The sequence below is a fragment of the Scyliorhinus canicula genome, chromosome 2 (genome assembly GCF_902713615.1).
Source record: "Scyliorhinus canicula chromosome 2, sScyCan1.1, whole genome shotgun sequence".
Lineage (NCBI taxonomy): Eukaryota > Metazoa > Chordata > Chondrichthyes > Carcharhiniformes > Scyliorhinidae > Scyliorhinus > Scyliorhinus canicula.
The window spans coordinates 196,533,622-196,546,601 of record NC_052147.1 but is presented as its reverse complement, the minus strand read 5'-3'; the positions used below and the strand labels follow the sequence as shown (position 1 = coordinate 196,546,601).

At 43.0% G+C, this 12,980-nt stretch overlaps 1 protein-coding gene across 1 annotated transcript in view; it reads right to left on the bottom strand.

Annotated features, from left to right (window-relative positions):
- Nucleotides 1-11,312, bottom strand: part of LOC119961861 (interferon-inducible double-stranded RNA-dependent protein kinase activator A homolog A-like) — a 57,196-nt gene extending 45,884 nt beyond the window's left edge. The window contains exons 1-2 of the mRNA XM_038789298.1: nt 11,128-11,312; nt 7,751-7,920 (exon numbers count right to left, since the gene is read on the bottom strand). Of these exons, the coding sequence (XP_038645226.1) occupies nt 7,751-7,920; nt 11,128-11,180 (223 nt within the window). The 5' untranslated portion in view covers nt 11,181-11,312. The remainder of the gene's footprint in view (nt 1-7,750; nt 7,921-11,127) is intronic.
- Between the last annotated feature and the right edge of the window lie 1,668 nt (nt 11,313-12,980).

Genomic DNA, 12,980 nt, shown 5'->3' with positions numbered 1-12,980 from the left:
CACCATGTCTGATGAGTTGCTTGCGTTTGCTGTGTTTAAGAAATGTTTAAGAATAGGAGACATAGTCTATATACTTTCCCATTAGTGGGGGAAACATTCCACAGCTGACACCCGACACTAGTCTCGCGTAACATCGAACATATCAATCATGTAATGGCACACAAGACATTAACCTACCAACCCCACGCTGTCCCCTAAGACAACCATCTTTTCATCAATGGCATCTGGCTACCCTTACTCAAGCAACACATTCCATCTGTTCTGCAGTCGACCAATCAGAAGCAAGAATGTTCATATGTACTGACCTATTGCAAGCACAATAGCCTGCCCAATCAGTAATGCAATCCCACCCATATTCCCATCCTCCACTTTATATAACCTCTTGCACCCATTCTGCTCATTCCTCCAGATATCAGGCAGAATATACTGTCTGAAATGTTCAGGCCCACCAGTTCTTCTAATGGACTCTTAAGGGAGTCACATTAGCACTTCTGATTATAAGCAGCCTAGCACAGTAAACTGCTTTGAAAGAGTTTAAAAGTAATTCAGGTAACTTTGCAACCTTTTTAAAAGTATTTTCAAGATATTTTTAGATTGAAATGTTCCTAAACTGAGGTAGAATCAATTGTAAAGAAAATGGCAATGGCCATTCCTGTCTTGAGCTTCTGCTTTAGTTGTCAGCATCTAATTATCTGTATTCTGCCAAAATTTATATGGTAACACTAGCTAAATGCAGGCATGACCTACTGAGATGTTAGTCTGATAATGAAAACTTAAATGGACATAATATAAAGATGGGTCTAGATTTCAAGTGCTGGGGCTGTGTCTACATGTCCCATTGTGGGGTTGTCTTTCAGAAGACAGATTGTTAATAACACCGCCTTGGAAGCAAATGGTCTTTGAGGTTCGGGTGGATGGATACCTTGTGTTTTGTCATTGCCGGAGCACACCAGGTATTTCTTTCAGTAAATTCTTACCAGTCCATTCCATATTTTACCGTATGTGGTCAGTTTCTTTCCTCCCTCGTTTGCTGTAGCGATTCTCATTCAGAATCTTTGAATGTGACACTGATGTATTTCACATACTGATTTGTGAAGAATCATGCAGCATGTCCTTGGATTGCTTCAATGTTATTTCTATCTCTCACCACATTATGATCCCACAGACAATTTGAATACTCCAGGATTGGATGAAGAAATGCTTGATAAGCTATAACTCGATTTTTCTTTTTTACAGTATCAAAAATTCCTCCTCAGAAATCCAATGTAGATAGGATGTTTCCCCAGTCTGGTCAGGGGACACAGTCTCAGAATAAGGGCCAAACCATTTAAAAAATGAGGAATTTCTTCATCCAGAGGGTGGTGAATCTTTGGAATTCTTGACCTCTGAGCTGTAGAAGCAGGTTTGTTGGGCTGAATGGCCTACTCCTATGTTCCTAACCCTGTTATCTGTTGAATGACTCTTGGTTCAATCAAATCTGCTGTCTCTATCCTATCCTGTTCCAAGTCCTACTCACCCACTGCCCCTGAGTTTGCTAAGCTACATTTGTTCCTGGTCCCCTCAAATTTGAATCCTCTCATTTATATCTCTTCACGTCTTTGGTATTTTAAAAAATATTTCCTCCATATGCTTGTGTTCCTCTGAGTTCACCCTTTTGCCTCAAAATGAGTAACCCTGCCTTCAGCCATGTAAGTCCAATGCCCTGAAATGAATTTCTTCCCTGGCAACCGGTCTCCACTCCTCTTTCCCTCAAGGCTCTCCTTAAAGCCAAACTCTTTAACTAGACTAACGATCATTCCTACCAACATCTTCCCCATTGACTTAAGGTCAGCATTTATTGCCCATCAACTGAGTGGTTTACTACGCCATTTGAGGGGGCAGCTAAGATTTAACATTGCTGTGGATCTGGAGTCACATATAGAACATAGAACAGTACAGCACAGAACAGGCCCTTCGGCCCTCGATGTTGTGCCGAACAATGATCACCCTACTTAAACCCACGTAACCCGTAGACCCATAACCCAACAATCCCCCCATTAACCTTACACTACGGGCAATTTAGCATGGCCAATCCACCTAACCCGCACATCTTTTGGACTGTGGGAGGAAACCGGAGCACCCGGAGGAAACCCACGCACACATGGGGAGGACGTGCAGACTCCACACAGACAGTGACCCAGCCGGGAATCGAACCTGGGACCCTGGAGCTGTGAAGCATTGATGCTAACCACCATACTACCGTGAGGCCAGACCAGGTAAGGACATTAGTAAACCAGGTGAGTTTTTACAACAGTCCTATAGATTTGAATCCAGGTCCCCAGAGCATTATCCTGGGTCACTGTATTACTCATCTAGTGACAATACCACTGTGCCACCACCTCCCTTTACAATTTATCTTGGGGAAAGTCCAGGGACGGTTGCTCTTTTTCTCCAAAATATTGATGTATGTGAAGAATAATTGGATCAAGTAAATGTAATGACCTTTGTTCCAAACATTTTCAGTGTGGCTGAAGCTCAAGATGAATTTTTTTTTTTTTTTGTAAACACCCTCAAAAAATCTGAGGTGTAACAACCATTAAACATGCACTCAATATACCATTTTTGTACTAGTGGTTGATTTCCTATGGCACTATCATATTAAGGTCTAGTGATAAATGTAGATGCAGCAGGTTTGAAGTGTACTGTATACAACAAACATCAAGCCAAAAGGCATAGAAAAAGTGAATACAACATCACTTGGATAAGAGATGGAATGCACACAATAACTGATTGTATATTGTGAGAATATTAGGTAGGATGTTGGTGGGAAATAAAGTTAGAGTGGTGTGGAAATATTGCATGTGGTACCCCAGGGTCTCATAGCAGTGGGAAGGCTTTCATGTGGCCTAGGTATGCTGGTGCACTTCACAATCATTGAAGTGGATTTGCCGGCTTCATGAATAAAAAGGGGATCCTAAATCTGAGTGAGGAAGAGCTATGGATCTGGGTGGCCCGGGAAGAGAGGGTGAAGAAGAGGTTAGCTTTCAAACAAAAAGAAATAGATCATTGAGCCCTTAAGAGTCTGTATTACCATTCAGTATGGTCATGGTTTGTCTTCTAGCTCAATTCCATATTCCTGTACTTTACCCATATTCCTTGAACTCCAAAAATCTATTGATCTGTCTTGCATATACTAAAGAACTGAGCACCTCAGTTCTCTCTCAGGGATAGATAATTCTAAAGATTCACATTGAAGTGAAGAAATTTCTCAACTTGGTGCTAAATAGTCATCCCCTTAGTCTAAGATTGTGATCCCATGTTCTAGATACCCCAACTAGGGGAAACACCCTCCCAACATCAATCCTGTCAAGCCCAATTATATCACCCCTCATTCTTCTAAATTCTAAGGAATATAGGTCTAGTTTACTTATCTTTCCTCCAAGGTCAACCCCCTTATCCTAAAGTCAGCCACTCACCCTTTGTTGCATTCTCAGAGCAAGTACACCTTATCCGGCTGTACCAGTGCCCTGTGTAATTGCAGTCAAGACGTCTTCTGGGGTAAAGACTTTTTTAATTCTGTTGTAATAAAAGCTAGCACATCATTTGTTTTCCTAACTGCTTGCTGTACCTGTTAACGATTTGTGTACAAGATGTCCCAGTCCCTCTGAATACCATTTCCTAGTCTCTCTCCAATAAGCTGCATTTATTCGCACCTCGAGTTGGCAAAGATTTCTGATGGGTAGTCCATTTGAAAGGGAGACACCAAATAGCTTGTCTGGGATATGCAATTCAAACCTGCCTGTGTAATTCAAGGTAATTTGACTAATTCAATTTGTAATTTGATGCAGTCATTGTCAGAAACAGGCTTCAGAGCTCCGTGTCAACACTCCTGAATTTGCGGCACTCGCACTCTGTTCAGATAGGTAAGGGAAGAATTTTAAAATCAAGGTATTAGTAAGCTAAAGAGCCAATGTAGGTCAACAGCCAAATGTGTGAAGGCTGGACAAGACTTGGTGCAAGTTAGGATAAAGAACAGCAGAGTTTTAGCAGAGCTCAAGTTCATTAAGGGTGAAAGATGAAAGGCTAGCCAGGAAAACATTGGCAAACAAGAAATACGAGTAGACTACACAGCCCACTAAGTCTGTTCCACCATTCAATACAATCATGGCTGGTTTGAGCTTCAATTCCACTTCTCTGCCCATTCCCCATATCCTTCTGATTCAGAGAGGCCAAAAATCTGTCTATCCCAGCCTTAAAATATTCAATAATAGATCATCAACAACCCTCTGGGAGAGAAATCCAAAGATTTGCAACCCTCCGAATGAAGTAATTTATCCTCATCTTGGTCTGATATGCGCAGCTCCTAATCCCAAGACTGTCCACATGTTTCAGATTCCCCAACCAGCGGAAACTGTCTCTCAGCGTCGACCCTATCAAGCCCCTTCAGAATCTTTTCATTCTTCTAAGCTCCAGAGAAAAAAGGCCCAATTTGCTCAGCAGCTAAACCTGGCAAATAACAGCAAATGTCATACCCACAGAACACGCTTTCATTTTTAAAAATGCATTCATTTATTCTTGGGATGCAGGGAAGGCAGGCACTTTAACCCATCGCTAGTTGACCCTGAGGGTGGTTGTGTGCTACGTTCTAAATCTGCTGCAGTTTGTGTGGTGAAGATACTCCAACAGTGATGCCAGGTTGGGAATTTCAGGTTTTAACCATGCAACAATGAAAGAATAGCAATAAGTTAAAATCAGAAATCAGAATAGTGTTTGTCTTGTGGGAAATTTGGAGATCATGGTTACTATGTACCGCGTGCTCTTCTCTTTTTCTAGGCAGTCGAGCTTGCAGGGTGGAAGAAGATTTCGACTGTTTCTACAGTGCATTTATTAATACACACAACAGCTATAACATGGAGTTGGTGGAGGGAGTAAGTGTTTTAAGGTGATGGCTTGGGTCCAATCCAGCAGGGTGCTGTGTCGTCATAGAATTTACAGAGTAGGAGGTCATTCGGCCCATCGAGTCTATACCACCCCTGAAAGAGAATCCAATTCCCACACCCAGCCACCCCTGGACACTGCGGGACAATTTAGCGTGACCGATCTACCGAACCCGTACATCATTGGACTGTGGGAGGAAACCGGCGCACCCGGAAAAAAACCACGCAGACATGGGGAGAACGTGCAGACTCCGCATAGACAGTGACCCAAGCCAGGAATCGAATTTGGGTCCCTAGCGCTGTGAAGCAACAGTGCTAACCACTGTGCTGCCATGCTGCCCTTGGCAGGTACTGCACTCATCCATGCAGTGGAGAGTACGCCGTCACACTTCTGGCTTGCGCCCTTTAGCCAGTGAAAATGTTTGGAAGAGTCAGGAATTGAGTCACGCATCACATAATTCCTCAATCTCTGACCTGCTATTTTAGCCTTCGTGCATGTGTGGCTAGTCCAATTAAGTTTCTGATCAATCGTGGCCCTCAAGATGTTGATGGTGGGGGGCTTCATGATAATGCAATAGGGAGGTGGCTGGTTGTAGGTTGTTGTGAAGGGCAATAGCAAGAAAATACTTGTTTTACTCAGCACTGGATACTCCAGAATGCTGACAGCCTCATGGGATTTTTGGCATGTTTTCAATGTGCTGTCACAGGTCAGTTCAGCAGCTTAGTATTTTCATTTGGAGTCAGCTGTAAGTTAATAATTAACTGACTTAGGGGTCTCAACCTTCAAAAGGAATTATTCACCCACCACTTCTCTTTCAGAATCTGAAACTTCGCTCACTTGCCAATACTTCCCTGCATAGAACCCATGGGCTTGCATCCTTATTTGGATAGGCACAATTGACAACAACATACCTCAAGAAATTATCTTTGTACTGCTTTATTTCAAAGTTAACTTTTTTCTTTGTAGGCTGTTGACCAGAGGCCCTGGAGCTCGGTGTAGAGCTAATCTGCCATGGATTCTCCTAAACAGCTTCCTCCAACAGATTCACATGCAAGATCCTGGCCAGTAGGTACACTGCCTATGTGTGTCTCTGGCCGTCTCTTCCTTGTAACAAAACAATCCATCCTCACAGTCCTCTTGCCTTGCTGGCTAGCAGCTAGAAAATGGAAGAAGCTTTCCTCCTGTGATTTGGTGCCAGAGGCATGTACTTACAAAGTGCTTGATGTCAAGTGTGTGTGCAGGGCATGTGACCTGCTCACTGCTGTCGCTATAGTTAGAAGACAGCGCACAGACTACCCTAAGGGATTCCTGCAACAATTCCTGGGACTGAGGTGCTTGGTTTCCAACAACAACCTTCCTCTGTGTTTGGAATAACTCCAACAAGAGAAAGTTTTCTCCAGATTTTTCATTGGCTTTAGTTTTACTAAAGCTCCTCATGTGAGCAGTTTTGGTCCCCGTATCTAAGGAAGGACGTGCTGACCTTGGAAAGGGTCCAGAGGAGGTTCACAAGAATGATCCCTGGAATGAAGAGCTTGTCGTATGAGGAACGGTTGAGGACTCTGGGTCTGTACGCATTGGAATTTAGAAGGATAAGCCGGGGGGGGGGGGGGGGGGGGGGGGGGGGGGACTTCATTTTGAAGCCTACTCGTGACAATAAGCGATTTTCATTTTTAGCATTTTTCAAGGTCTTATGTCTACTTAGTCAAAAAGCCACCTTAATGTTAAGGGTAGTCACTCTCACCTCTGGAATTCAGCTCTGTTTGGATCAAGGCTGAAATAGGGCTGGAGCCAAACAGTCATAGTAGAACACAGACTGAGCATTAATGAAGTTACAGATTAGCCAGTGACATTTAGAAGTCACCAGCAGGGCTATCACTTTGTTTGAGCGCGAGTTTGCTGAATTGGATTTATTGTTTTTCTGTGGGCAGGGTGTACACAAGCAATTTTCCACTTTTTTTCAGGTAGGTGAAAATACTGAAAAGTCTCGTCTGAGCTGCAGCTAGTTCTGGATCACAGGGCTTCAGAACCACAGCTTGGAGGTTGGCAGGGGCTCATAACCTTTCCTGCATCCAGTGTGTTTAACTGTTTCCTGATGGCACATGGAGTGAATTGAATTGGCTGAAGACCGTCACCTAAAACACTGGGGACCTCCAGGAGGAGGGTACAATGGATTGGCCACTTGGCACTTCTGGCTGAAGATGGTTGTAAATGTTTCAGTCTTGTCTTTGCATTCACAGGTTGGATTTTGCCATTGAGGCAACCCCTCCCATTAGCTGTTTTGATGTGGAGATGCCGGCGTTGGACTGGGGTGAGCACAGTAAGAAGCCTTACAACACCAGGTTAAAGTCCAACATGTTTGTTTCAAACACTAGCTTTCGGAGCACTGCTCCTTCCTCAGGTGAATGAAGAGGTATTAGCTGTTTTGATTGACAGAACATGGGGGTGCTGCAGATTATTAATCAGATACCTTGGCTGTGGGATTGCTTAGTTCTATCTATAGCAAGATGCATCCACTGTTTAGTTACAAGTCACTAGACTGGATGAAATGCATCAAATGTTGCCAGGACACCCAGATCCCTTCTGTACCAGAGTTCTGCCATCTCTTACCATTTAAATAGTATATACTGCTTTTCTATTCTTCTGCCAAAATTTGATTTAATATTGCTAATTGCTCAATTTTAATTCAATTTTACTGTAAAATCTGAAATATCTTTGCAACATATCTCTGTTGTGCCTTTCAGGTGTTTAGATTTGATAGGTGTGGAACATTATAGCTTTAAAATACAGATGGAAAGAGTGTTACGGGTGGGAAATACACTAACATTTTACAGACCTGTGCAGCTCACTTCTCCCACTGTTGCTCTGAAGATGAAGCTAGGCAGATGGGCTTGACCTTCAGACTTCACTAGCTCATACTGGGGGTTTTTACCATTCTTTGTGCAATATTCCTGCAGTTGGCTGATGGGGGTCTTCCCAGGATTTGCAGCAATCACATGATTCAAACTAGGAGGTTGAAATAAACAACATTTAACGATGGAAGAAATAAAAATATTCCAAGAATATTAGCTACCGCAGTCATATTTTGAATTTAAAATCAGCTACACCCACCATCTCAAACCTGTAAAATATTTACATTCACCCCTCAAGCATTTTGTACTAAACCAGAACTGACTATTCTAAATAACCCATTCAGTTTCCAGTAATTCATCCTTCTGAAACACACAAATCCTAAAACTATGAGAGAGAAAGAAGAAATGAAGGTATCCTTTCCAAATAACCAAGTATCATTAAATTGCAACTGAGGCAGCCAGCAGCCTAGAATCCAAACTTAACATAAAAATAGAACTGGGAAGAATAGCCAATTCAGTTGACATTCAATATTTAACTTGAAAACTTATAATTTTGTAGCTGTGGCCAGCAGTAGCTGAAATACCACTATGTTGACAATACTATGTTTCAATGTAGCCTCATGGGGCTCTATAGTGTGCCTTTAGGATGCCCACTGGAAAGTCTGATCACTCCTCACATTTAAATCGCAACGTATACCGAGGCTTCAAATTTCACTTGTCTTGCTTTTTCTGATTTGTATCAAAGCTTAGACATCTGGGGGGCATGATAATCCAAAAATTGGCAATGCGCTGGATAATGAGATGAAGTAGTAGCATGGATAGACGACTTGTTAATTAATAGAAAGCAAAGAGTGGGGATTAATGGGTTTTCTCTGGTTGGCAATCAGTAGCTAGTGGTGTCGCTCAGGGATCAGTGTTGGGCCCACAATTGTTCACAATTTACATAGATGATTTGGATTTGGGGACCAAGGGCAATGTGTCCAAGTTAGCAGACGACACTAAGATGAGTGGTAAAGCAAAAAGTGCAGAGGATACTGGAAGTCTGCAGAGGGATTTGGATAGGTTAAGTGAATGGGCTAGGCACTGGCGGATGGAATACAATGTTGACAAATGTGAGGTTCTCCATTTCGGTAGGACTAACAGCAAAAGGGATTATTTAAATGGGAAAATATTAAAACATGCTGCTGTGCAGAGAGACCTGGGTGTGCTAGTGCATGAGTCGCAAAAAGTTGGTTTACAGGTGCAACAGGTGATTAAGAAGGCAAATGGAATTTTGTCCTTCATTGCTAGAAGGATGGAGTTTAAGACTAGGGAAGTTATGCTGCAATTGTATAAGGTGTTAGTGAGGCCACACCTGGAGTATTGTGTTCAGTTTTGGTCTCCTTACCCGAGAAAGGACGTACTGGCGCTGGAGGGGGTGCAGAGGAGATTCACGAGGTTAATCCCAGAGCTGGAGGGGTTGGATTACGAGGAGAGGTTGAGTAGACTGGGACTGTACTCGTTGGAATTTAGAAGGATGAGGGGGGATCCTATAGAAACATATAAAATTATGAAGGGAATAGATAGGATAGATGCGGGCAGGTTGTTTCCACTGGTGGGTAAAAGCAGAACTAGGGGGCAATAAGGGAAAGTAGATTTAGGACTGAGTTTAGGAGGAACTTCTTCACCCAAAGGATTGTGAATCTATGGAATTCCTTGCCCAGTGAAGCAGTTGAGGGTCCTTCATTAAATGTTTTTAAGGTAAAGATAGATAGTTTTTTTAAAGAATAAAGGGATTAAGGGTTGTGGGGGCTGGAAATTGGAACTGAGTCCACAAAAGATCAGCCATGATCTCATTGAATGGCGGAGCAGGCTCGAGCGGCCAGATGGGCTACTCCTGCTCCTAATTTGTATGTTCTTAAGACAGCTGTGGTAACAGAAGCATTTCAACGAACTGGTCAATGGTGGAAAAGTGACATACTAAATTCAGTGCTGGTTTCAGTGGAGTAGGACTGTAGGACCGCACGGAAAAGGTGCTTTGTGTCCCTAGTTTAGACTCAAACCCGCAGAACATTTGGGAAGGGCAAACCAGTCCAGGGGGATTGAATTGTATATAACACTAACTGGGTCACAGCCATGATCTCATTGAATGGTGGAGCAGGCTCGAGGGGCCAGGTGGCCTACTCCTGCTCCTAATTCGTATGTTCTTAAGACAGCCGTGGTAGCAGAAGCATTTCAACGAACTGGTCAATGGTGGAAAAGTGACATATTAAATTCAGTGCTGGTTTCAGCGGAGTAGGACTGTAGGACCGCACGGAAAAGGTGCTTTGTGTCCCTAGTTTAGACTCAAACCTGCAGAGCATTTGGGAAGGGCAAACTAGTCCAGAGGGATTGAATTGTATATGACACCAACTGGGTCACAGCTAGAGTACTGCATACAGACCTAGTCACCACATTAAAGGAAGGATGATCACACTCGGCAGGATAGAGGAGATTTAGGAAACTGTTGTCAGGACTGAAAATTTAGCTCCGAGGAAAGATTGGGTTATTTACTTTGAAACAGAGGAGACTGAAGGGAAAATTAATTGAAATCATGAGCTGAGATAATGTGAATAGGAAGGACCTATTTCTTTTAGTGGAGAGGACAACAACCAGAGTTCCTATATTTAAAATAATTGGTGGAAGGGTGAAGAGGGAGTTCAGGAGAAATGTTTTCAACCAGAGGATGGAGATCTGTAACACACCCCTGAGACAGTAGCAGAGGCAGAAACCCCCATAATATTTTAAAATAATTGGATACGAACTTGGAAGTTTTGAACCCAAAGGGCTCTGCACTAAGAGCTGAAAAATGGGATATGGCAGGGTAATTATTTTTTAGTCAGTTGAGACCATGTGCTGAAAGGTCTCCATCTGCACCACAAATATTTTTGATTCAATGCCACATGGGATCGTGGCATCCCTAAGTGAGGGAGAAGAGGGCAGGTGTAAGGAAGGTTCGCAACCCTCCTGGATTGTGCTGGAGACCCAGGCAAAGACCCTACACAACTCAAGACCAAAATCATAGGCCACATTAAAAAACTGTTTTCGCCTCAATTTTGATGACAGATTCCTTCGTTAGTTATTAAAATATTGGAGATGAGAAAGGGAGGGCTTGGGGATAGGAGTTTAGGAAGGAGCTGAAACGAAAGCGTCCTCCTCCATCTACAGTAGCCGTAGTGAGTGAGGGGCTCTGATTCTGGATTTTAAGTGTGGAAGCTGTACCTGAGCAGATAGGAGGTGCAGAGACATTGCAGTTATTCACGAGTAAAGCCGCCATACTCTGCTCCGTCCGCCTTGTTAGCTAATGCGCTGAGGCCGTGGATCCCAGCTCTCCGGCACTCACCTGGTGCATCCAGAGCTCCTTTTGGACGCGGCTGTAAACCTTTCCTCAGACATGCTGGTTCCGGTGGGAGTAGGATTGTAGCCGCGCGGAAAAGGTGCTCCTTGGCCCGAGTTTGCACTGAAACCCCTGAACCGCTTCTAGCCCACTCACTTCCGGTGAAAAAATGAGAGGGGGGGAAGCGCAGTGGACACTGGGGATTGTAGTCCTCGCCGACTGTCACGTGATCCCGGCGCTCGGGAATGCTGGGAGTTTCCCAGTCAGACATAACCGAGCGTCAGGCGGTAGAGAACGTCGTCATCCAGTGGCATCACAGGCCATGACGTCACAGTCCCCATTGCCGGGTCGACAATTCGTGGTTCAGGAGCCGGGTTTTCTGAGATCTGGGCAATTGGTCAGGTGCTGTACACCTGTGCAGTTGGCGCTGCATTCCTTGCAAGAACTTCCACTGGTCACATTAATGGCGGAATTCACCAAAAAGTCGTTTTCAAATGACAAATGCACTTCCATTTATGTGCACTTTGTATGTAGAATTAGATCACAGATCACCCATGATTACACTTGTCATGTGAGAGTACCTTTAAGAAATGGATTTTTATCAGACAGCTGTAGTGGGTGTACCTTTAAGAAATTAGTGTTTATCAGATGGATGCAGTGATGTCAGAGTGTGGGTGGAGCTGGGCTGTCTTTCACTTTCATTTTGAGCTGATAATCTGCTTTGTGGCTCTGTTTTGTTTTAGATTTGGAGAAGCTGTAGTCACAGTAAAATGTGTATGAATCTGCAAGCTAAAGAATGTTTATTTGGTGATTTCAAAATGGCAACTGCTTTCAGTAGAGAATTTAAACCTGCTGTCCTTCTGTAAAAAGGGTTTTTGTCTTATGGATGTCTTATAGAGTACTGTATTATTGATGGTTGCTAAGATGTTCACTGTATGTTTATAAAATGTTAACTGGGTTCATAGAATAAACATTATTTTTGTTTTAAAATACTCTTAGCTCTCTGTTGCATCACATCTGTAAAGTGGGCTCTTGTGCTCCCCATAACTAAAATCTATTTAAAGTTGTGGGTCAGGTGAACTCCATGATACACTTTGGGGTTCTCTAAACCTGGACCATAACACACTGAATGGTGGAACAAGCTTGAGGAGCAAAAAAGTCTTAAGATCTGTATTGGGGTAGTGGAGGAAGGTGGAGTTGAAGGACTATCAGTTTTGATCTAATTGAGAGCAAGCTCCAATGACCAAATAACTTAAATCTTGCCTCTATTTCTTATGTTATTTTCAACAACCCAATAAATCTTTGCTTTTGTCTAACATTTCTGCATATCAGCCCCTTGCATATAAGAACTGCAGAAGCTGGCGTGGGGCCTGGCATATCCAAAAATATGTTGGGGCTTCTAATGTCACTCACTGATCTGTGAGAGTGGGAGTATGCAAACCCATTACATTTACAGTTTCAGAGTTGGCTGGGCTTTGCCCTATCTTTTTATTTTCCTCACGTCTGGCTGCCCTGTTACCTCCTGATGTCAGGCATTAAAATGGAACAAAATCTTGTCTACAATATCAATTCCAATTGCCCTAAGAAATAATTGTGCATTCAACTGAATGAATGTGTTTGCTATAGAACTTAACATATTTAGTTTTTGTTTTTTGTCTGCGACTTTGTGATGCTAAAGGACTTTGAATTTGAGACTCATTGCCTTTTTTGTACAATGCATTTATTATTGCATAGTTTTGTAATTATGGATATTGTAATCACGAGGAGTCTCAAAAAAGTTAGACAAAGTAAAGCAAAGCGGCAGGGAGTACAACCGGGACCATCTGCAGATGCTGGTTCCCTTCTGGGCTGGCTTTTAT